General features: G+C 42.0%; 1 protein-coding gene across 19 annotated transcripts in view; it reads right to left on the reverse strand.

Annotated features, from left to right (window-relative positions):
* Positions 1-25,587, reverse strand: part of DST (dystonin) — a 471,547-nt gene that overhangs the window by 210,564 nt on the left and 235,396 nt on the right. For all 19 annotated transcript variants that reach the window (XM_073336274.2, XM_078852094.1, XM_078852090.1 and 16 more), the window contains 2 exons: positions 16,852-17,018; positions 917-1,029 (listed from right to left, as the gene is read on the reverse strand). In XM_073336274.2, coding sequence (XP_073192375.2) covers positions 917-1,029; positions 16,852-17,018 — 280 coding nt within the window. The remainder of the gene's footprint in view (positions 1-916; positions 1,030-16,851; positions 17,019-25,587) is intronic.

A 25,587-nucleotide genomic window follows, 5' to 3' on the forward strand; every position in this document is an offset into this window, starting at 1 on the left:
GGGATGGTTGAAATCTCCCATTATTATTAAATTTTCTGTTTTTGTAGTATCTCTAATCCCCCTGATCACTTCACAATCACTGTCACTATCCTGGTCAGATGGTCGGTATTATATTCCTACTGCTATATTATTATTATTATTCAAGCATGGAATTTCTAACCATAGAAATTCCATGGTACTGTTTGATTCATTTAAGACTTTTACTATATTTGACTCTATGCTTTCTTTCACATGTAATGCCACTCCCCCAACAACACAACCTACCCGCTCAGTCCTATATATTTTGTACCCTGGTATTACCATATTGCATTGATTGTCACCATTCCACCAAGTTTCTGTGATGCCTATTATATCAATATCCTCATTTATTACCAGGCACTCGAGTTCACCCATTTTAGACTTCTTGCATTCATATACAAGCACTTATAAAATGTATCAATATTTAGTTGTCTGCCTTCATGTGACGTAATGGAATGGGACTCTTTTATTTGATTGTTTCTCTTCGGTTCCTACCTGTACTTTATCAACTTCTATACTCTCCTTTTTACTGGGATATAGAGAATCCCCTTTAATAAATACTCCCCTAAGGGATGTCTCTTTCTGAACCATGTCCTCCTCTGCACCTGTTGGCTTTCCCCCAGCTCCTGGTTTAAAAACTTCTCTATGAGCTTTTAAATTTTACTGGTCGGCAATCTTGTTCTGTTTTGCGTTAGGTGGAGCCTATCCTTTCTGTAGGCTCTTCCTTTCCCAAAAGGTTCCCCAGTTCCTAATCAACCTAAATCTCTTCTCTGAACACCATTGTCTCACCCACACATCAAGACCCTGCAGTTCTACCTAACTGGCCTTAAGCACAGAACTGGAAGCATTGCAGAGATGCCACCTTGTTTTGCAGTGAAGTCTTTAAGAATCAACTCACCTTCCGGATCCAGAAGTCTGGTGACACCAAGTTTTTCTGCTACATAAAAAGCATGTTCTAAATTTGCAAGGTTGCTTTGAACAGCAACGGTATTCATGTCTATCAGGTCCGGCCTGTAAAACAAAAACAACAATTACCGTAAGTATTTATGTGTTTGAAAATATAATTGTTGTAACAGAACAGTGCAGTACTTTAAAAGGTCTCTACAATGAGTGTAGAGTGTAAAAAACTGTTTTAAGAGCATGTGGTAACTAATAATAAGTACAGCTGTGTACACCTATCCATTTTTGCTTCTCATTTTTTAAAAAAACTTTCTGTTTATTAGATTATAAAAACTGAACAATAATTTTTTCAATGCAGCAGACAACTACAACCTGATCATTCCCCTCTGCTGGCACCCTCTCACCTACCAAAGCAAGCTTAAGACTCTGGCCCTCACTTTAAGTGTCTGTATACTCCTGCTTACATATCTATTCTGGTCTATTATCGTGTTCCACCTTGCTCCCTTTGCTGCACTTCCCTCATTCTCTCATGTCTTCTTTCATGGGCCACCCAATCCCTCATTCCTGGAACAACATCCCTATTTTAATGTCTTTCAATTCCATCTCTTGTTCAGAGCTTTCCTGTAAGCCCACATTTTTTATGAGGTCCACAAATACTAACTCATGCCAACATCAGACCATTGCTATCCCCATATTTTATGTTTTACATGTCAAAATTAGCACTGCTCCTTTGCTTTCCCACGTATGTACTGTCAATTCCTCAGCACAGGGACTGTCTTCATTAGTGTCTGCCTTGTACAGCACGGAGAACACTGCCAGCCTTAGCAAATGAGAAGAAGAGGTGATTTTCAAACGTGCTGAGCACCCACAGCTCCCACTGAACTTAACTGGAGTAATAGGTGCTCTGCACCAAAAAACCAGGCCCATGTTTAAAACAAAACAAAAATCAGCAACCCAAATGGCGGCAGAGGGAGATGGGGGGAGGGGGAAAGAGCTAGAGAGAGAAAGAAATAAACCAGAAGCAGAAACCATGTCTTTGTCATAGCTGTATCTTTGAAATTCAGTTGAATGGCTTCCTATAAAGCTGATGGTGCTGATGGCAGGAGGAGAAAGTTAACATTAAAAGAGGAGTTGCCCACCCAAGTCTTTCAAAATATGAAAACATTTATATTTTTTCATACCCAAATCCCGTAGAACAAATTATGTGAGGGTCAGCTTTAGGGATCAGCTCCCTCCCTCAATTTTCTCATTTTTATACTTGAGCGGGAGAAATGTAAATGCTACCTGGCAGAAATTGCCTATTTTCATACAATTCCAAAAGGCAAAGCTTGAAGACATTTGCAATAGAAACAAATTGAAGCAAAAGGTTCAAAATGTTTCACATTTTTCAAAACCAATAATTACATCATGTGTTTTTCCAGCACACCAATCCCCCCCATCCCAAAAGCTACATTAACTTTGCTACACCCCATGTGACCGAAAAGACAGTTCTGGCAGACAGTGAGAATCACAGTTTTTCTTGTGCTTTCTTGAGGGCACATTCATAAAAAATCAATCATAATCCTAAACTACTGTTACCCTGATGGAGTTTGTTTTCCCTATTGATTTTAATGAGAGCAGAATGAGGCTCACGTTATTCTTTGAATTTCACTACAATTAACAGAAAGGTATAAATAATTATTGAAAAAGGAACACACTAATCGATGTCATGGTCACACTTCTGCAGATTATGGATTAATAAAGATTTACTTCACAACATATAGTAGGAAAAAAATATTTTCTGTATAAACATATATTGTTGGTTTTTTCATTCTGCTTTCTTTCCAAGCACTTCACACTTGCTGGTAAAACCAGCATGAAATACAAAAGGACACCTATTCAGCTGTCAACTTGCAGAACAAGATCAGGCAAGTTGGTGTGAATGCCTTGTTTTTTCACAATAAAAATAAACTCCAATACACTGACTAAAAGCTATGAAGTACTCAAATGGAAGATGTCTCTTATGGTGACATAGTTAAATTAATAAAAACAACTGTTGTAGCGTTCATCAATCACTTTGGATAAATGCTGCTACTGCATCCCAAAACTTAAAACAACCATCTATGTGAAATACCACACATTTTATACATACAGTCCTATATCCAAAATCCTGCACAAAACATGGATACTCATATCCCCATTAGAATAAAATAAAATAATAACACTTCGCTCTTATACAGCATCTTCTATCCTTAGATTTCAAAGGGCTATACAAAGGAGGTCAGTATAATTATCCTCATTTTACAGATAGGCAAACTTACGGCACAAGGAGAGACGTGATGCACCAAACTAGTGGCAGGACTGGAAACAGAACTCTAATCTCCTGAGTCCTACTCCACTGCCCTATCCACTAGACAACATAGCCTCATTTTATGAAAATACAAATTTGCAATGAAAGTCATCCTATTTTTAATCAGCTGTATATCCCATACATTTTTTGTCTACCTACAATAACTAGTTTATATTTATCTAAAAAGAAAAGGAGTACTTGTGGCACCTTAGAGACTAACCAATTTATTTGAGCATGAGCTTTCGTCCGATGAAGTGAGCTGTAGCTCACGAAAGCTCATGCTCAAATAAATTGGTTAGTCTCTAAGGTGCCACAAGTACTCCTTTTCTTTTTGCGAATACAGACTAACACGGCTGTTACTCTGAACTCTATATTTATCTATAGGCTCCATTCAGCGGAAAAGACTGCATAAGACAGCATATTGGCTCTGTCCTTGTTTCCCCTACTGAAACAGAAACATAGCTAGGAGGCTAATTAACTGAAAATGAGTTCCTTTGGTACTTGGACAAGGGAAAAAACAGGTTTTAAAACTGAAAAGCAAGGGTGCATCTGTTATAGGGGAGTAGAAGTGCAAATGGAAATATTTTGAAACTTTGGAGGGGAGATGGAGCCTCCATCCCTAGCCAGTCACCATCTCTTCTTTCCAAACAGGAAAAGTTGCAGTGAAGTTTAGGGCCAGGGAAAAGGGTGCCTACATCCTCATCTCAGTTAGACTTTTCTTCTGACCCCAGCCCCTACATGAACAAAAGAGCCATGAAATCAATAAAAAATTGCCTTTTTCTTTAAAGAGAGTTCCTCCTGTGGTTTTTAAGTACCTCATTGCTCTCCAGACATAAGCTTATTACCATTCAGTTCACCAAAAGCCCCTGTTCCTCAACCTAGTGTATGGCAGTTCTTTCTGGGCAAGCTCAGAAGATTCCTTTTGAGAGTATGTGTACACCTGGAGTGGGGGGGTGTGACTCCCATCTCAAGAAGGCATACGGAGCTCGTGTGCTAAAAACAGAATGTAGCCACAGCAACACGAGCTGCAGGATGGGCTAGCTACCCTGAGTACATGCCCATCAGAGATCCTAGAAACCCATGATGGGAGGAAGTGTGAGTATGTCTCCCCAGCTCCAGCTGTAGAGATACTGTGTGTCATCCCTTGTGATCATCTATCTGTGAATTCTCTGTGGAGTAAAGTACTACATTGCACCAGTAAGGGTTGCAAAATCTGTTCCTAAGCAAGGGCAGTGTTTTGTACAGCTTTAGAGTATATATGTTATGTATGTTTCTGATATGTAAACAATAATTTATTCTCAAATGAGTTCTTAATCATTACTAACTTGAACTGATTATACTGCAGTTATAATGCATATCCTACTAATTTAGATTAATTTAACTGGCTTAATCTGGGAGGATCCGTGGGTTAAAGACAGCATCAGGGGGGAGACAAGCATTTTGGTTTCTAAAAGTAAAAAACAAATAAAATAGACAGGATAAATAAAAATACCCATAAGCTTTAAACGCAGATGTTATTTTGCATTCAGTATAAAGGTTTATATAAATATAAAGTGACATAATTTTGTGTAGAATTATTAAGCAATTTTCTACATAGTATAGACCAAATGAAACTAAATGCACTTCAAAAAATGATAATGACCTCACCTTCAAACATAATACTGTGACTCATTTTATGGCTGATTTTTCAGCAGAGCTGGGTCCTTGCCATTGGAAAAGATGCATAAACAATACAAACCATGCAAAAAGTTGGAATATTCCATACAAAACAGATGCCTCTGTTAGAAACACACCCAAATCAAGGTGCTCAGCTTCCAAATAGTGAGTCATTAATTATTTTATTGATGAAACGCACCTCTTCTACCACTAAAGATTTTAGAGTAGGTGTTAGAAATTAGATATAATTTGTGTTAAAAACTGACAAAATTAATACCTGTTCAAGAAAACAACTTTAATATATAGGTCCATGAAGAGGAATAAGAGAATAATACTTCAATAACATTGCAAGTAAACCAAGGCTTTTATCCTGGATGACTCACACATGTGTTAAGCTTTACAGTCTGTGAGTAGCCTTACTGAAATCAATGGAGCTACCCACAGCATGTAGGTTTTTGTATAACTGGAATCTAATAAACCTTGGAAATAAATGTCAAGATCCACACTAGAAACTATAGTATTTGGGGAATTTTAAATGGAATCATGGTATTTCAATGTGGAAAAGATATTTATCTATCTTTAGTCTCCCTACTCAATTACACTGTACAAATGATAACCTCTTTTTCATTGTTTTAAGACAACTTTACTGTCAACAATTCTGTTTATCTTTAATAAAATAAGTTATGCCCTGATCCTGCAAATGCTTATGCACATGAGTAACTTCACACGTCACTGGTGTCAATGAGTTCAACAGAACAACTCATGTCTGAAACGATCTCATGCACAGAAACTAAATTATTTAATTCTTGGGAAACGCAGATTTAATAAAATCATCAAAATGGTGTCTGACTAAACCATAGCAGTAAAGAAGAAGACAACAGAGGTATATTTCTTGTCTTATACCAGGGGTGGGCAAACTTTTTGGCCCGAGGGCCACACTGGGGTTGCAAAACTGTATGGAGGGCGGGTAGGGAAGACTGTGCCTCCCCAAACAGCCTGGCCCCACCCCCTATCCGACACCTCCCCCTTCCCACCCCGATTCCCCCCTCAGAACCCCGACCCATCCAACCCCTCCTGCTCCTTGGCCCCTGACACACACCCCCAGGACCCTCCGCCCCAATCGCCCCCCCGGGACCCCACCCCCATCCATCCCCCCCGCTCCCTGTCCCCTGACTGTCCCGACCCCTATCCACAGCCCTGCCCCCTGACAGGCCCCCCAGGACTCCCACGCCTTTCCAACCCCTCCCCCCGCCCGCTCCCTGTCCCCTGACTGCCCCGACCCCTATCCACACCCCCGCCCACCGACAGGCCCCGTGGGACTCCCACAGCTATCTAACCTCTCCCTGCTCCCTGTCCTCTGACTGCCCCCTGGAACCCCGCAGCCCAGGCCCCCTTACCATGCCACTCAGCGCAGCATGTCTGGCAGCTGTGCCTGCAGAGGAGAGGGGACAGCAGGGGAGGGGCTGGACTAGCCTTCCTGGCAGGGAGCTCAAGGCCTGGGCAGGACGGTCCCGCGGGCCGGATGTGGCCCACGGGCCATAATTTACCCACCTCTGTCTTATATTAAGTAGCTATATTTCTGTATGAGTTTCACTAAGTAGCAACACAGGGGAAATGACAGGAGATGTAGAGTTAAATGAAAATCTAAGTATAATCTAGCTAGGTTTTTAATTGCTGTAATGAGAAAACGCTTATAAATATTAAATGAATTCTTTCCTCGGTGTTCACAGACAATAACAAAGGACAGATGCCAGAAAGAGCCATATATTCCTCAGGGAAGGAAGAAAATTTACTAAAATAATTAAAGATCATGTCAGAACATGTGATCATAAAACAACGACTAAGTATTGCAAGATTTCTGAATCAGGTAGGGTCCATCCTGCATTTCAGAAGGGAGTGGCAAAAGAAGAATCCTAGCAAATAATTTGAAAATTATATTAAAGAACATTATGGTTGCACAGAAAATAATTGAAAAATTAGGTAATGGTAAGGGTGTCCAAGTAAATTTAGCTTCATCCCCCTTATACATGTACATTTCAATATAAACCTTACTTATCTGATTATATAGTATTATTAGTTGCCATAAAGCACCTCTGTCTCATTCATTGTGTTGGGTAGATAATGCAGAGTAAATGAGATGTTTAATATTTATCCTCACTACTCAGTGTCTGAACTCTTCCTTCATTCACTACATAGTCCACCTCGTTCACTGTACACCATCTACCTTGTCCACTAAAGGGTGTTCAGAAATGCTGTTCATCGCACCAGTGTACATGCAGAGTAAGTCCATGGAAGTTTACCCTACATGCACAATTTGCCTCCCATTCAGGTACAGATCCTGAGGACACCTGTCTCATTCACTGCACCCTCCACATGGAATGATATAGGTATCCTATGAGAATAATAGAACATTATCACATAATTCAAAATAATGCCTATGCACCAGGAGCAAAACTGGTTTTAGAATTTTCAGAATTTAAGTGCTTCACAATGCAATTTTAATGGACTTTTAATGGAGGCGTTTTGTTGTTGGTATTCAATTTCCCAGGTTTTGTTTGTTTTTTAAAGAAGTTCCTTAATGGGGAATGTCAAATATAAAGGGAAGGGTAAACACCTTTAAAATCCCTCCTGGCCAGAGGAAAAACCCTTTCACCTGTAAAGGGTTAAGAAGCTAGGAGAACCTCGCTGGCACCTGACCAAAATGACCAATGAGGAGGCAAGATACTTTCAAAAGCTGGGGGGAGGGAGAAACAAAGCCCCTCTCTCTCTGCCTGTGTGATGCTTTTGCAGGGAACAGAACAGGAATGGAGTCTTAGAACTTAGTAAGTAATCTAGCTAGAGATGCGTTAGATTCTGATTTCTTTAAATGGCTGAGAAAATAAGCTGTGTTAGAGGGAATGGATATTCCTGTTTTTGTGTCTTTTTGTAACTTAAGGTTTTGCCTAGAGGGATTCACTGTGTTTTGAATCTAATTACCCTGTAAGGTATTTACCATCCTGATTTTACAGAGGTGATTCTTTTTACTTTTTCTTCTATTAAAATTCTTCTTTTAAGAAACTGAATGCTTTTTCATTGTTCTTAAGATCCAAGGGTTTGGGTCTGTGGTCACCTATGCAAATTGGTGAGGATTTTTATCAAACCTTCCCCAGGAAAGGGAGTATAAGATTTGGGAGGATTTTGGGGGGAAAGACGTTTCCAAACAAACTTGTTCCCAGTAACTGGTGTTAGATGTTTGGTGGTGGCAACGAAAGTTCAAGGGCAAAAGGTAAAATAGTTTGTACCTTGGGGAAGTTTTAACCTAAGCTGGTAAAAGTAAGCTTAGGAGGTTTTCATGCAGGTCCCCACATCTGTACCCTCGAGTTCAGAGTGGGGAAGGAACCTTGACATGGAGGCAGGGTGGTGGGATTAACTTGAAATCATTTTGAGATCAATTTGAGATTTTTTTAAACCAGAAGCACAGATTGGAAAAGGAAATTTTTTTTTTCCTTTGGGCTGCTGAAAAGCAAGTTTTTGGTTGAAAGCAGTTAGAGGGTTTTTTTCTCTGCTTTGGGGCCAGAGCAGAGACAAAAGGGAATTGTCTTTTGTGAGCTGGAGTTTTCTCTACCTAAAGGCAGGGTAGTTAACCTCCTGCAGGGAAATTCACAAGTCTTCGTAGACGTAAAGTTGTTTTTTACCTAAGAGCAACTAGAGGGGTTTTCTGTCTATTTGCCTGGAGACAAAGGTGTTAGTTTGGTGGGGGGGGAGGAGGGGTTTAAGGATGTTGATCTTTTGAACAAAAAGACACAAAAACAGGAATATCCATTCCCTCCAACACAGCTTATTTTCTCAGCCATTTAAAGAAATCAGAATCTAACGCATCTCTAGCTAGATTACTTACTAAGTTCTAAGATTCCATTCCTGTTCTGTCCCCAGCAAAAGCATTGCACAGACAGAGAGAGAGTCTTTGTTTCTCCCTCCCCCCAGCTTTTGAAAGTATCTTGTCTCCTCATTGGTCATTTTGGTCAGGTGCCAGCGAGGTTCTCCTAGCTTCTTAACCCTTTACAGGTGAAAGGGTTTTTTCTCTGGCCAGGAGGGATTTTAAAGGTGTTTACCCTTCATATTTATGACAGGGAACTATTTGCTAGACAGCTCTAGAACACTCTTACAAGATCCATGTATCATAAAGAACAGTTACTTACCCTACAGACACTGTGGTTCTTGCAGAAGTCAGTGTGGATCTCCCGTAGGTGTGCATGCACCTCAGACACATGAGATTTGGGGGTGGGGGTTGAATAGCAGCATCTGAAGGGATTGAACATGTGCCCTGTGGTTCCATGTGCTTTCGTTCAAGGGCATAAAGGGTAGGGTGGCCAGACCCACTCCCTTCAGTTCCCTTGCAATTCAAATTTCTGAGGATTCCTAAAAAGCAGGGGAGGGCAGCTCATGGGATCCATACTGACTGTGACATCTCGAAGAACCACAGTTACTGTAGGGTTAGTAATTCTTCTCTCTTCTCCAAGTGTGTGTCAGTGTGGCTCTCTGTGAAGGTGACTGCCAAGCAGCATCCTCTCTGGATGGTGGGATGGAGGAGCATCAACTGAAATACCACTGTACCTGGCAGCAGACTTAGATACCAGGTCGAAGGCATAATGATTAACAAAGGTCAGTAGGTTGCTCCAAATCACTGCTTTACCCAACTCCGATAGTGTCACATTCCAGAAGGATGCTGACAATGCTACTTGTGCCCTGATGGAATGCGTTTTGACGTTTGGAGGGAGGGGCTCACCAGCCAGTTAATAACTGGGGGAGACCCAGAACGTAATCCATTTAGAGATTCTCTGTGACAAGATGGCTTCGTCTTTCAACAAGTTGGATATAGTCATAAAGAAGCAGGGAGACAATCTGAAAGGTTTAGTCTTGTCATTGTAATAGAACAAGGCTCTGGAAACATACAAAGTATGTAGCTTCTTCTCTCCTAGCAACAAATGCAGGTTTGAGAAGAAGACTGGAAGGCTAATTGTTTAATTTAGGTGAAACTCTGACACCAATATTCATAGATGAATTTAGGATGTATTCTCAGAACTCCCTTATTACTATGAAAGGAGATGTAAGGTGGTCCAATCATAAGGGCTTACAGCTCACTGACGCTCTGTGTGCAGAGATCTTGAGGAAGGGAGACCTCTGTCCCTCCCTGGCTCTGCAGGAAAGAGCTAAAGGTAGCTTCGGAGCAGGTACCTGGAGGCGTGGCAAGGACAGCGCGCGGAGCCCTGTGCTCCCTCCTCCCCCAGGGGCCGCACAGGGACGTGGTTCCAGCCACTTCCCAGAGTGACACAGCATGGGGCCAGGGCAGACAGGCAGGGAGCCTGCCCTGGCTGCAGTACAAGCCGCTGCCACCCTGGAGCCCGAACCTCTCCTGCACCCCGCCCCCCAACTCCCTGCCCTAAGCCCCCTGCCTGCACCTTGCACCCCTCCTGCACCCCAACTCCCTGCCCTGAGCACCCTGTCGCATCCGCATCCGTCCTGCATCCCAACGCCCTGCCCTAAGCTCCCTTTCACAGTCGGCACCCCTCCTGCACCCCTGCCCTGAGCCCTCTCCTGCACTCCGCACCCTTCCTGCACCCCGCACCCCTCCTGCACCCCAACCCCCTTCCCTGAGCCCCCTCATACACCCCACACCCCTCCTCTGCCCTAATCTCTTGCCCTGAGCCCGTTCCTGCACCCCCTCCCACACCCCGCACTCCCTCCCGCACCCCAACCCCCTGCCCCGGCCCTGCATACAATTTCCCCACCCAGATGTGGCCCTTGGCCCAAAAAGTTTGCCCATCCCTGTTGTAGAAGGTACAGCAAACCTCGTAATGGACCTGCCCATTTGGGAAGCGTCTTCCTAACCTTAGGCAGTGAGTGGTTGGGTTATGCCATAAAGCATGAGGGTTCACAGCCCATGGTCTTTGTTTTTGGTACATAATATAGCCGTGGATTTTATCTTTGACCATATAAAGTCTAATTCTTTTCTGAATCCTACTAAACCCTTGGCCTCACTGAGACCTTGAGCCAGTATATTCCACAGGTTCACTGTGTGTTTGTGTAAAGGTTTTTCCTTTTGTCAGTTGTTGTCTTCCTTTGTACTGTAAAAAGAAAAAAACCTTCCTACAAACATCCATGCTATTCATTACTTCATTTACCTCTATCACGTTCTCTCTTATTCATCTCTTCCTTAAACTAAATAGTCCTAATCTTTTCAGAGTCTCCTCATATGGAAGGCTTATGTACATCTTTGGATGTCCCCTGCTTCTTGGTATCGTTTCTGAGATGCAGTGATCAAATCACAGTATAGCAGGTGATGATGCACCATCCATTCACATAATGCCCATACAGTATTTTCAGAAATATTTCCTGTCCTATTCTTTAGACATCCTCACACTTTGTTTACTGTTAAGACTACCAGTGGGCATAGAAGTGATGCTTTCACTGTGCTAAACACAAGGGCACTTGGGTCTTTTTCCAAACTGGCTACAATTAATTTAGAGCCCAGCAATATACATGACCTGTTCAGATTACACTTTCCGTTCTGCATTTCTCTACATTTACCAGAACAGTATTTCAGAAACCAGTGTGATATCAGGAGTTCCACCTTTGTTAGCAACCCAAACATTTAAGAGTGAATAACCATAACAGTTAGACATAGACACAGCAGTATTGGTTAAACATGGAAGTCGCAACATTATCAACTTAACCATCAAGTGGCAGCCTTGTTAAAGCTGCAGCTATCTTCCAAAATACAGAAATGTAAGTTAAAACAAAATAGCTTAAATGCTGAGCTATATCATATTTACTCAGGTAATACATTAAAAGTAAGAATGTTTGCCCACTTAAGTATTTTTAAAATCTTTCTTAAAACTCTTTTTCTTTTCCCAAACTGCACAATATTAACTGTCAGGCCTTTAATTCCATCTGAGCTATGAAGGGTAATTATAAAAAAAATAGTCTGAGAATACAAAATGAACTAAAAAATTGAGATTTTCTTTTTTTAAAAAGAAGGTAACAATAAATTATGAGTTAGAAAATGGCATGCAGAAACTAGAAGATACAAATAATCTTTTTTTTATTTTAAACTTAACCCCCAAGCATTTTGAGGCTTGACACTATGTAATATTTAGTTTCTTTTCAAATCATCCCCTCAAGCTGCTCAGCATGTTATTGCACATTCTGGCACCACTCTTTGTACCTTCAAGGAACGCATTCATGTCAGTGCCTGATCACCTGCAACATGTTTTAACATTACTGTGGTGCCGTGTGCACTGTTGTCCTGTAGCTTAGCTTGTAACAACACTTGCCTGGCAAGCTTCTGCTTCATAGAGTTGAAAATGCTCGCTATAGAACAAGGCTTGAATTTAGAAGATTCAGCCTGTTAAATGCTTTATCCCACTTTGAAATCAGCAGCAAACTGGTTTTGAAAGAATATACAGAAATATTTCAAAACAAAGTCATATGGCACATGTAAACTGATCCCACCCTCTCTATCTAGCATTTGTTCTTTGTAATATCTTACTCCTACTTCCTTTCTGAAGATGTTCACAGCTGCAGCTTGTATTACTCTGTTCCCTGTGTGAACTACTCAGTGTAAATAAGTTTCTCCTAGATACCTTCTGTGTATGGTCCTTTGTTGGCTTCAGTTCCTTTTATTTTGTGATAGCCACTTTCCCTATGCCCACCAAAATTTTATATGCCCTATTTATGAACCTTGCTAAGGGCTTATTAATATCTTTCCATTCTCTTCAATGGCCTTTGATCAGACCCTAACGCTTCTTTCCTAATTTTATATAAACCTATTTTTATTAACTCCTCCTTATAGATGCAATCCCTGGAGCTCTTCTCATTCTTTTTCCCTCTTCAGTAGCATTTCCAATCCTTCAAGATCCTTCCTGTAATGTCATGCCAAGAATTGTGCACAATACCCAGGTGTAGTCTCCTAAACCCTTTGTGTAGCACCACAGTGATCTTCTTTCCTGCATGGTCTATTTCCTTGTTTATAAATCCCAGGGTTCTGTTTGCTTTTCTAGTTGCCACCAGACAGTGAGTTGATTAATTTATGTTTAACCAGACTCTCTTCCTAACCAGTATCTTTTCATTTCATATGATGGGTAAAATTCATCCCTGAGCTGTGGGAAAGCACAAGGCCCATGCATCACTTCAGTCTCACATAAGCCTTCAAAACATAGCTTACGTGGTACATAGGTCTGGCACTGGCCTTCTGCATAGGGACGAATTTCACCCTAAATGCTTCATAGGGCTTTAAACTGATCCTCAGCAACTCAGGGTGAGTTTCATGTGTTTGTGTATATCTATGAGCATTGTACATATTTGACTGTGTCTCTCTATACTCTTTATCTCACTTTTGTTCTTAAACTGTAGGATGTTCAGGTTAGGGACCGTGTCTGTGTCTTCCCATGTATTTGTACAGCACCTAGCACAAAGGGGCCACGATGGTAACAGAAGTTTCCAGGCGCTCATGCAAGATAAATCTTCAATAAAATTATGATTATGTACACATAGTTCCGTTGGATATTTCTTTAAATTTTTACCATTCAGTGTTACTTTTGTAACTGAAATTTAGCTTTAATTTTAGACATATACATTTATTAGCCATACTGTAAATCCATAATTTATTCTATTAGCCCTTGTGTGACAGAACACATCTTGAAATGGAACAAGTATAATCCTGCCTTTTTATAGACAATATACTCAAGCAAATAACACACATCTTCAACCAAAAACTTAAAAACAAAAAGTCCAATTATAAAACTGTACAGGACACTGAAATATCCCAGAGCTTCATGGGAAACAATAAGCGAATTTTACAAAAGTACCAGATTACACATTCATGTAAATTTGGGGAGGTTCAAATAAAAAACAACTACAAAGGAGCTGTATTTTAAAATGTATGCCCAGCTAATAAACACTGCAAAGTTCAATGTTAAACTAATCAATGGCCTAATTTGGGAGATATTTGATATGTCTATTTTTAAAAAAAATCATAGAGTACTACTTACAAAAACAAGGCCCAAATCCTGCAACAGCATCCACGTAGGTGGCTCTTATACTCATACGTATCCCTAATTCTAATAATTCTAATTCTTTATTAATTCTAATAAAACTTAGCTATATCTCTAAAGTAACAAGACAATTTTTGACCTTCAATTTCCACTAAGACTATATGGAGATTTACATCAAAGATTTGTTCCACTATATTTAGGAGGCAAAGAAGACACCCTGGCGCCCTTCACAGAGGCAGTAAACAGACAGCACTTTTACTTCATGAAAAGGGGGTCTCCACCAGGCTTGGCTGCAAATGCAGAAAAGAACTTTGGGGAGAAAAACTTCTTTAGCCAAGAGAATAACTCCTTAATAAAGTTTAGTCTCTAGAAAGCCTGTTATGATTTTGTTTTATACATAATCATTTGTTTCCAATACTTTTACTCATCATTACTTGAATCTCTATTTCTTTGATTATAAACTTAGAGCTGATCCACAGCAGGCAGAGACAAGACTGCTGAATATTAAGGGCAGATGATGGTGAGATGCTTCACAACCCTGGGTACCCTTGAGGAGCATCATACCTGGTTCCTCCTCCACCACATTCCTGATAGTAAACCTGAGCCAGTGCCTGGAAAAAATGCAAGTAAGCTGTTCCAGGAAAAAGACTGGCATAGCTCGCTTTTCCCATGGAGCAGAAAGGACCTGAATCACAATTTGGTCTCTGCCCTACTCCTGTTGCAGCACAGCTATGTACTGCACCCTACTCGGCCTGCATTGCAACGTCTTAGAAATCACTGCTTGGCCTCTCTGTTGGCAATGCCTAACTTTCAGCTGGCAGCCACTCTATTATTGAGTTTCAACAGACTTCCCTGAAATTGTGTATTTAGAAGCTCCAGTATATATTTGGGAAAAACGTTCATCTCCTGTGAATAATAACACAGAATGACATTATAGGATATTTATTTTAATGCTTTAAAATACAGAGCGAAAGAGGTGCGGAGCTCATTGAAGTCAGTGGCAAAAACCCCATTGGCTTCAGTGGGAGCAGGAATAGGTCCCACAAGTGTAACAACCCTCTTAGCAACAAAATTAGTCCCATAAACACTCCTGGGAAGGGCATGTATATGGGTAGACACAGTATGTCTGAATATAGGAGGAGCATAGCATAAAGGGAAAATAGCTGAAAAAGGACAGTGCAATAAAACTCTGCATATGTCCAAGGGACTCCAAAAATGGAGTAATTTGCTTTATGTAATGTATGTGTGACAAAGGCCCTTGTTCCCCCATTCTCAACTGAAACCCTGTGACTAAAGGAAAATGCTGACCCTGGAGCCAGAGGCAGCCCTCCACCAAAATAGGAAAAAGTTGCTTTACCACTGCAATGTATTTTTCAAGTTTTTAACCATTTATTAATCAAACTGTATCACAGCTAATAATTAATAAGCTGTGGAGGCTGAAATGTTGTTCAATAGCACTGGTGATGTGAGACTTGGAAGAAGATCCTGGAAGTATTTTCCATTTTACAAAATTTGCTGTTCTGTTTCTTTAAACTCCTCCCTTTCAGCCCTATTTCATTCCTCTCCCACTCGTTGGGTCTTCCAGTATCTCTGAGATTTTTTTGTTCTTTTCTCATACATGCTCAGGCCATGCATGTTCTTCTTACTGCTCTATCCTGCCTGATTCATTTGCTCTAAAAGTCATTCAGGGCAGCTTTTTTATGGTTATTTCCCTCTACCTTTCCAATGTTACTAAAAGAAATAGAGAGAAATGCATGATTTATGCAGTTCCTTCTGACTATCTACTTGAATGGAAGTAACACTCAGAAAATAACTCTGTCCATAGCCCTTTTAAAACTATTTCCTGGTTGAGTGTCATCTAGTCAGTACAAAATCCCCCTGAATTAGATTATGTGTCTCAGGCCTTGTCTACACTACGGGGGGAGACTGACCTAAGTTACACAACTTCAGCTACGTGAATAACGTAGCTGAAGTTGACGTACTTAGATCTACTTACCTTGGGGTCCACACTACGCTATGTCAACGAGATAGCACTTCTCTTGCACTTCTCATTCAGGTGGAAGTACAGTACAGCGATCTGCATTGGATTTAGTGGGTCTTCACTAGATCCGCTAAATCAATCACGGATGCATCAACTGCTGCACGTCGATCCCCCGGTAAATGCAGACAAGTTCTCTGCTTGGGAGTCTTATGAACAAGGAAGTTATGAACAGATGTGAATGCTTAACACCACACGACTTGTCACACATTGCTAAATGGAGGGGAAACCTGGCTAGATGGGAGATGGTGGCCTCAGAGGTTTCTTATATGGCAAAAGGGGCCCCTGGGATGATGAAGGTTGAGAACGAATGCATTATGGGCTATATGGGCATTCTTTTGAGTATATTTGGTGGGGTCTCATGGTATATTTTCAGGTAGGCTGGCTGGAATTAACACTGCTCTGAGAAAGATGTGTCTCTTGGCTACAGAAGGGAGGGATTTCCCAAGAGAACTCATAGTTAGGGCTTGTCTACACTACCAAGCGGGGTCGATCTAAGATACGCAACTTTGGTTGATGTACTTAGATCTACTTACCACAGCGTCTTCACTGCGGTAAGTCGACGGCTGACGCTCTCCTGTCGACTCCACTTGCACTTCTCATTCTGGTGGAGTACCGGAGTCGACAGGAGAGCACTCAGCAGTCAATTTATCACGTCTATACTAGACACAATAAATCGACCCCCGCTGGATCAATCGAAACCTGCCGATCCGGCGGATAGCGTAGACAAGCCCTTAGTCTCCACATCTGTAGTATTACCGCAAGACAAAAGCCACAGAGCCCATTTTCTGCTGGATGGCCTCTTCATGTATATTAAAATGCCCAAATAAATATTTCCAAGTGTGTAAAGATAAAAACAAAGTAAACTGTGCAATTACCTGTATTTATGAATGATGGCGTTAAATAATTTTCCATCTCGCCAGCAGGTAGTGAAATTTTCACAACGGATTCCAGAATAACCCTCAGTTGTCTGCTGTGTCCACAGGAGTAGCCTCTCTTTAGCAGACATATCCTCTGACTGTCCAGTAACATGGATGTCAGATATCTAAAACATAATGAATATAAATATAATAAATCCATTTATTAAGGACTAAAAAAAGATTGAAAATATTACAGAAGAAACTCTCAACCGTTCCTTATTATGGATATTTCTACTGTGCATCTTTGGGTCAGGAGAAGGGTACAAAATGTATACCACACTTTTATTTCAGTTAAAATTGTTATGTATCTTTGCTGTCTTCATTATGAAATATACAATTATTAGACTCACAATCTTCTAAACTACTAAATCATCAACATCTGAATTTCTTTTGACAATATAATATCCTTGTTTTGAACTTTTATTAGAAATTGTTATATAAGACAAATTATCCCAAAACAATATTAATTTTGACATTATATAGGTAACATGAACAATATTTAATAGCTCTGTTATAAACAGAGCTGGAATTATAGCCTCTAATGTCCAGGGCTATATATCACTTCAAGACAATAATCCAATCAGATTGAAACCTAACAGTAAGGTTCAAAGTGTAAAATTCTCTACTCTAATAAGCACTTTGGATCTGTTATCCTTACTCTGAATCCAAAGTGCATACATTCCACTTTTACGTTGCCCACTGATATATAGTAACTAACTGTTCTGTATGTGAGATATGTGCAATATGGAATATAAATGTGTATAATACACAGTAGTATATCGATCAGAGAGTGTGGATCAGAGAATTTTTCCCCAAATCTGGGAGATTTGTTTTTGTACTATCTGAAAATAATTAGTTTAGGGATGGCTTTTGACAGGCAGCACCAAAACCACACAAAAAAACCCCCAAAACCTGTGCTTTTTACATTTAAAAAAATATTTTGTACTACAAAAATCTTTTCATGCTGAAATTTTAAAAATTGGTTTAATTAGTCTCTAATGGAGCCTAACCCCTGTGCAAAGAAAATGATCAGTGCATAAATACACAAGAAGGTCATGAAAATAATTAATTTCTTTTCTCCCACGAGGAAAAGTAGCTAGTGAAGCACAGCACCCAAGAGACATCTCCCCAGTCTGCATATGGAACATGTGTATAGCAAAACTGCAGGATGGATCAGAGAGGATAAAAGCCTATATATAGGATATTGTATACAGTACTGTATACTTTGTCACTTCTGAACTTTGATTTTATGTTAATCTTGCTCATACAATAACATCTTGATATTATTAAGAATATTCCAATCATATGAAAAGAAACAACATATTCTGGTGCTCAAATACCATGGTTGTAGCCACCATAAAAGAACCTAAATACAGTGGATTTGGATGTAATACCAAATGAACTCCATTCATTTTCACCAATGGCCTTCAGGGCATGGTTGTGGGAAAGTCCACCCTAAGAGGAGAGCAGAAGCCATACACAACACTACGATGGAGAGCCGAATGACAGAATCAATTTGGGGAGGAAGGGAGGAAAAGGAAGAGGCTTAGCCATGGAGATGCACAAAGGCCTGGTCTACATGAAAAGGTTAGGCTGACCCAGCTACATGGCTATAGAGTGTGAAAAATCCACACTCTTGAGCAACATACGCTAAGCTGACCTAACCCACAGTGTAGACAGTGCTAGGTCAATGGAAGAATTATTCCCTCAACCTAGCTGCTGCATCTCAGGGAGGTGGAGTACCTACCCATCCTGCTGGCATAGGTAGTATCTACACTGAAGTGCTACAGCAGCACAGCTGCAGCACTGTAGCTGGGCCACTGTAGCATTTCAAGTGTAGACAAGCCCTAATTCAAACACATCTATTCAAGTGCAACCCAGAGAGTTGCATTAATGGTGTCAGACTAGGTGATCCCACTGGTTTCTTCTAAATTCAAGGATGTGTCCTGGATAGCTAGCCTCTGCCAAGAGGGCACCTATGGAACCTGCTGCAAACTGAAATTTTCTTCTTTCAGTGGAACCACAGTGGTGATAGAAACAAGTATGTGGCTTTCCCAGAAACATTACTAAATTAACACAGAACAATGGATGTACCAAGCGCTTGGAGCTAGGCTAATGGGAGGGGAAGGGGCATTTAATCATAATGTGATATTAATGATGAAGTTAGTGAAGAGTGGCTCCCACAATGTATTGTTTGATTTTTTGTTTTACACACTCTTTACTTTAAGTGCAAGATGTGAATTTACAAGTATTGATTTAAACATTAAATTATAGGTTCATTTAGTTCCAGTAAAAACTTAATTTAGATTATTCCCTAGTCAAAGTATCCACCAAATTGTACTGTGTAGCCAGCTGGTCAGATAAATATAAAAGATCATCACAATGATACAGTTTTACTTTATGTAAGCGACAGATACAGGTATCAGTACTAGAAAGCAAACAGTACTTCTGTGCAAAGCCAGTGCTCGGCATAAGCAGACTAAGTGAAAGGGGGAAAAGGCTTCAGCTGTTCCCCGCTACCAGAGCCTTTCACTACAGTGAGGAAAGACTCCGGCAGTGGGAAAGGCAGCTGGGAAAGGCTGAGCCTTTGCTCTGGCTGGAGGAGGCAGCAGGGACTTCCCCATCTATCAATCACCCTGATATCTGCTGGGAGAGCAATACAGCGGTGCACAGACAATCCAGGAAGTTTTTGGAAAATGTAGGGGACAATTTCCTGGTGCAAGTGCTGGAGGAACCAACTGGGGCAGAGCTCTTCTTGACCTGCTGCTCACAAACCAGAAAGAATTAGCAGGGGAAACAAAAGTGGGATGGGAACCTGAGAGGCAGTGACCATGAGATGGTCGAGTTCAGGATCCTGACACAAGGAAGAAAGGAAAGCAGCAGAATACGGACCCTGGACTTCAGAAAAGCACACTTTGACTCCCTCAGGGAACTGATGGGCAGGATCCCCTGGGAGAATAACAGGAGGGGGAAAGGAGTCCAGGAGAGCTGGCTGTATTTTAAAGAATCCTTATTGAGGTTACCAGAACAAACCATCCTGATGTGTAGAAAGAATGGTAAATATGGCAGGTGACCAGATTGGCTTAACAGTGAAATCCTTGCTGATCTTAAACACAAAAAAGAAGCTTACAAGAAGTGGAAGACTGGACAAATGACCAGGGACGAGTATAAAAATATTGCTCGGGCGTGCAGGAGTGAAATCAGGAAGGCCAAATCACACCTGGAGTTGCAGCTAGCAAGAGATGTTAAGAGTAACAAGAAGGGTTTCTTCAGGTATGTTAGCAACAAGAAGAAAGTCAAGGAAAGTGTGGGCCCCTTCCTGAATGAGGGAGGCAACCTAGTGACAGAGGATGTGGAAAAAGCATATGTACTCAATGCTTTTTTTGCCTCTGTCTTCATGAACAAGGTCAGCTCTCACTGCACTGGGCAGCACAGCATGGGGAGGAGGTGACCAGCCCTCTGTGGAGAAAGAAGTGGTTCAGGACTATTTAGAAAAGCTGGACGTGCACAAGACCATGGGGACAGATGCGTTGCATCCGAGAGTGCTAAAGGAGTTGGAGGATGTGAATGCAGAGCCATTGGCCATTATCTTTGAAAACTCATGGCAATCGGGGGAAGTCCCGGACGACTGGAAAAAGGCTAATGTAGTGCCCATCTTTTAAAAAGGGAAGAAGGAGTATCCTGGGAACTACAGGCCAGTCAGCCTCACCTCAGTCCCTGGAAAAATCAGGGAGCAGGTCCTAAAGGAATCAATTCTGAAGCACTTAGGGGAGAGGAAAGTGATCACGAACAGTCAGCATGGATTCACCAAGGGCAAATCATGCCTGACTAATCTAATTGCCTTCTATGACGAGATAACTGGTTCTGTGGATGAAGGGAAAGCAATGGATGCACTGTTCCTTGACTTTAGCAAAGCTTTTGACACTGTCTCCCACAGTACTCTTGCCAGCAAGTTAAAGAAGTATGGGCTGGATGAATGGACTATAAGGTGGATAGAAAGCTGGCTAGATTGTCGGGCTCAACTGGTAGTGATCAATGGCTCCATGTCTAGTTGGCAGCCGGTATCAAGGGTCGCTCCTGGGGCTGGTTTTGTTCAATATCTTCATAAACGATCTGGAGGATGGTGTGGATTGCACCCACAGCAAGTTTGCAGGTGACACTAAACTGGGAGGAGAGGTAGATACGCTGGAGGGTAGGGATAGGATACAGAGAGACCTAGACAAATTGGAGGATTGGGCCAAAAGAAATCTGATGAGGTTCAACAAGGACAAGTGCAGAGTCCTGTACTTAGGACAGAAGAATCCAATGTACCGCTATAGACTAGGGACCAAATAGCTCGGCAGCAGTTCTGCAGAAAAGGACCTAGGGGTTACAGTGGACGAGAAGCTGGATATCAGTCAACAGTGTGCCCTTGTTGCCAAGAAGGCCAATGGCGTTTTGGGATGTATAAGTAGGGGCATTTCCAGCAGATTGAGGGATGTGATCGTTCCTCTCTATTCGACACTGGTGAGGCCTCATCTGGAATACTGTGTCCAGTTTTGGGCCCCACACTACAAGAAGGATGTGGATAAATTGGAAAGAGCCCAACGGAGGGCAACAAAAATGATTAGGGGACTGGAACACATGACTTATGAGGAGAGAGTGAGGGAGCTGGGATTGTTTAGTCTACGGAAGAGAAGAATGAGGGGGGATTTGATAGCTGCTTTCAACTACCTGAAAGGGAGTTCTAAAGAGGATGGTTCTAGACTATTCTCAGTGGTAGAAGATGACAGAACAAGGAGTAATGGTCTCAAGCTGCAGTGGGGGAGATTTAGATTGGATATTAGGAAAAGCTTTTTCACTAGGAGGGTGGTGAAACATTGGAATGCGTTACCTAGGGAGGTGGTGGAATCTCCTTCCTTAGAAGTTTTTAAGGTCAGGCTTGACAAAGCCCTGGCTGGGATGATTTAATTGGGGATCAGTCCTGCTTTGAGCAGTGGGTTGGACTAGATGACCTCCCGAGGTCCCTTCCAAACCTGATATTCTATGATTCTATGATCTACTGGTGGGAACACTGGTGAGCTTCCCCGCTGCCCACATCCCCCACTTCCAAAGCCTCTCCCTGGGGAGAGGGAAGGCTCCAGCAGCAGAGAGATGACAGTCTTTCCCCACTATCCTCTGCTGCCAGAGCCTTTTCCTGTAGAGGGAAAAGGCTCCAGCAGTGGGACACTATACACTGCTAAAAATAGCACTGTAGCCAGGAGGCACAACTTAGGCCAGTAGAGAATGTGTACATACTCACACCCTTCAGATGTGCCTTTACTTTACTGGCTTAATCTGTGCCTCACCATCTGTACTGCTATTTATACCCATGCTAAGGGGGCTATGCATGTATGTACACTTCATGCTGCCAAAAGAATCCTGCTGTGTAGAAACGCCTTTAATGGAAGGCCACAGAAAAGACAGGAAGGGCAACACTCTATGGTATTTGTTTAAAACACACAATAGAAAAGATATGTTGAGTAGAGTTTCTATTTACTTCCAGATGTCATATGACAGTGTGAAATTAGAAGAGAGGTGAAAGTATAGTGCCTATATAAAGACGAATAGTGCCATATAAAAGAAAATGGAGAAGCCTACATGACAAAAGGCTAATTTAAAATACCTGTGTTTGTTTCCTTTATTTTTAAGGTGTATGGAAAAGTACTGTCTGAAATACAAATTCCCTTTCTTTTATGCAAGCAAGCAAAATATTTTTTCAGCAGCCTCAGCTTCTATTCACAACAACCAGACCACATTATAAATCAAATCAAACATCTGCCACTTTACTGGGGAGAGTTTATTAAACAGGTGATGTCAACTGGAAAGGCCTAATGTCTGATATTAAAAATACAGTTGTCTTTTTCCCATCACTTTAAACAATTTCTGTGTCTCTGTCCACATGAACTTAGTTCTCTTCTATTCTTTACATGACTTCTTTAAAAAAGGAGTAAGTTGACATTATAATTTTTCTCTGTCCATTTTTACATACAAACTCAGACCTTTGGCCCACTCCATGGTTAATTGAGTTGCAACAGTTACGTAGATTTGGAACAACACAGAGCACAAATGCAGCACATTAGATTCCCCGGGCCACAAGAGAGTGGTTTTCAGGGCAATCTCAGAAGATCATGTTTAAATCTGTGACATGTACAAATGGCATGTGTAGCCATGGACACAAAACCAAAGAGAAAAAAATCTTATTTTAAATTGAGATTGTTTGACACTCATGCTTCCAGTGTTGTCCAGATTCTGGAAGGATGAGAAAGGCATTTGGCTGTCTCAATCCACTTCCCAGAAGCCAGGTGTTCTCATCATAAAAAACGTTCTGGCACTAACCCCCACCCTGGTTGGCAGTCTCAGCAGAAGGAACATGACTGAATAGGCCTGGAGTGAGGGGGCATGGCCTCCCTTTGATACTGACAAAGAGAAATCACAGACTACCTCCTGGTGGGCGGGGCCAGGAAGGCCATGCCTGCCCCACTGGAAGTGGAGGGGCAAGACAGGAAGTACAAAAGGTGGGCCCCGAAGCTCAATTGGACTGGAGCCACCAAGAGACAGATGCTTCCTGCCTGCTGGTGGAGTGGGAACCTGAAGAGGACCTCTGCTGTGCTGAGGACTCGCCAGACTTACCAGAGCTGTCAGACACCCCAGACGCTGAGAAGCTGCTGGGCTGCCATGGGCAGTGTATCCCAGGAAGATGGAGGATAACCTTGGGATCCAGATATACCCCAAGGGGAGGGTTGTAAGTAGCCCACGAAAAGCCAAATATAGTCCAGCTGCATTGCTGCCATAATCCAGGACAACGTGCTATGGCTGGATTCCCCGCTGACGAGTGGCGGAACCATCCACTGCTGTTAGGGCTGGGACCCGGTGGAGTTGGTGGGCCAGGGTCCTCCTACCACCTGATGCCAACCCAACCCCTGGGGTGGCAGCCTCTGCACTTTAGGCCTCAAGGCTAGGGTGACCAGGTGTCCGGTTTTTGACCGGAACACCCGATTGAAAAGGGACCCTGGCAGCTCCGGTCAGCAGTTTTGAAACCATTTTGTTCTCTCAATGTAGAAGGCTAGTGCTCTGTGGACATCCAGTAAGTGAAGCTTTTTCTCCCTGCTGCTCAAGTACAGCTTAGGGTAGAATAGAGGGAGGAAGTGAAATTGGGAGACAACCTTCGGGAGAAAAGCCAGATGAGGCCTGAACTGAACTTTGTCCTTATGGAATACAGTGTAAGGGGGCTCTGACGTTAGGGCCCTGAGTTCAGACACCCTCCTAGCTGAGGTTATTGCCACCAGAAACACCACCTTGTAAGACAGATAGAGCAGGGAGCATGTCACCAGTGGTACAAAGGGTGGCTCCTTAAGTCTGGATAGGACCAAATTGAGGTCCCAAACTGGGACAGGCTGCCGGACCTGCGGGTAAAGCTGAGATCTTTAAGTAAACGGCTGATCAACAGGTTGGCGAAGACTGAGCGTCCCTCTGTGCCTGGGTGGAAGACAGAGATGGCAGCCAAGTGAACTCTTACTGATGACATAGGTTGTCCCTGCTGACTGAGGTGGAGAAGGTAGTTCAGTATTAGTAGCACCAAGGTGAGCGTCGGAAACGAATGGTGCTGCGCTGACCAGATTTAAAATCTCTTCCACTTGGCAATTGTGGAGGGTTTCCTGCTGCCAAGGAGAACTTGTCTGACTTGATCAGAGCAAGAAAGCTCCACTGGGTTCAGCCATGGGGCTTGCACACTGTGAGGTGAAGCAACTCAAGGTTTGGATGTTGGAGATGGCCATGCTTCTGCATTATTAAGTCTGGGAAAAGCAGCAAGGTGACTGGAGCTTCCACAGACATTTCCAGCAGTGATGTGTAACCGTGCTGGTGGGTCGAGGTCGATGATATCAATATCATCAAAGCTTGTTCCCTCTGAATCTTGAGAAGCATCTTGTGAATAAGAGGGATGGGAGGGAACACTTATAGGAGATGGCCCCCCCATGGGAGGAGGAATGCATCCATGATGGAGTCTGGGCTGTGATTCAGGAAGGAGCAAAACTGCTGACACTTCCTGTTGCGTCACGTGGCGAACAGGAAAGCCCCACTGATGGAAGACTGAGTTCGCAACTTCCGGGCGAAGGGACCACTCGTGCCCAGGATGAATAAAAATCAATGATTTTTAAAAAAAAAAACTGATTTTTTTAATTTAAATCAGTTTTTTTTTATAAAATGCTTTTTGAGGAAAAAGCCTATCTAAAGATAGTTTTAATTAAGATACATTGTAGCTCAAAGATATCTCATCATGGAATAGGGATTATAAATTCTAATGTAATGTTTTAGAAAAGTTTTGTAAATGAGTTCCAATAGTTCATGGATTAGGGACTCAATTTTATGGGGTTCCAGGGGCTTCTGTATAGATTATTTAGGTTAATCTTTCCATCTACCCAATGGGACTCGGTGCTCAGTCTAGAAGATACCATCAGAGATGCTTAGTTTTGCAGTTCTCAAACTGTGGATTTGAATCTCCAGATATAACATGCTTGTTAACAGCAAAAATGTTTTAAAATAAATAAATAATATATACAGGTGAGAAATAACAGACCTCAACCCCACTGTCCCTCTGCAAATTTGTGTACATAGAGTCAATCCCTTACCTCTCTCTAAAAATGCAAAGTTTCAAAAAGTTCAATGAATAGAAGA

The sequence above is a fragment of the Lepidochelys kempii genome, chromosome 3 (assembly GCF_965140285.1).
Source record: "Lepidochelys kempii isolate rLepKem1 chromosome 3, rLepKem1.hap1, whole genome shotgun sequence".
NCBI classification, from domain to species: Eukaryota; Metazoa; Chordata; order Testudines; family Cheloniidae; genus Lepidochelys; species Lepidochelys kempii.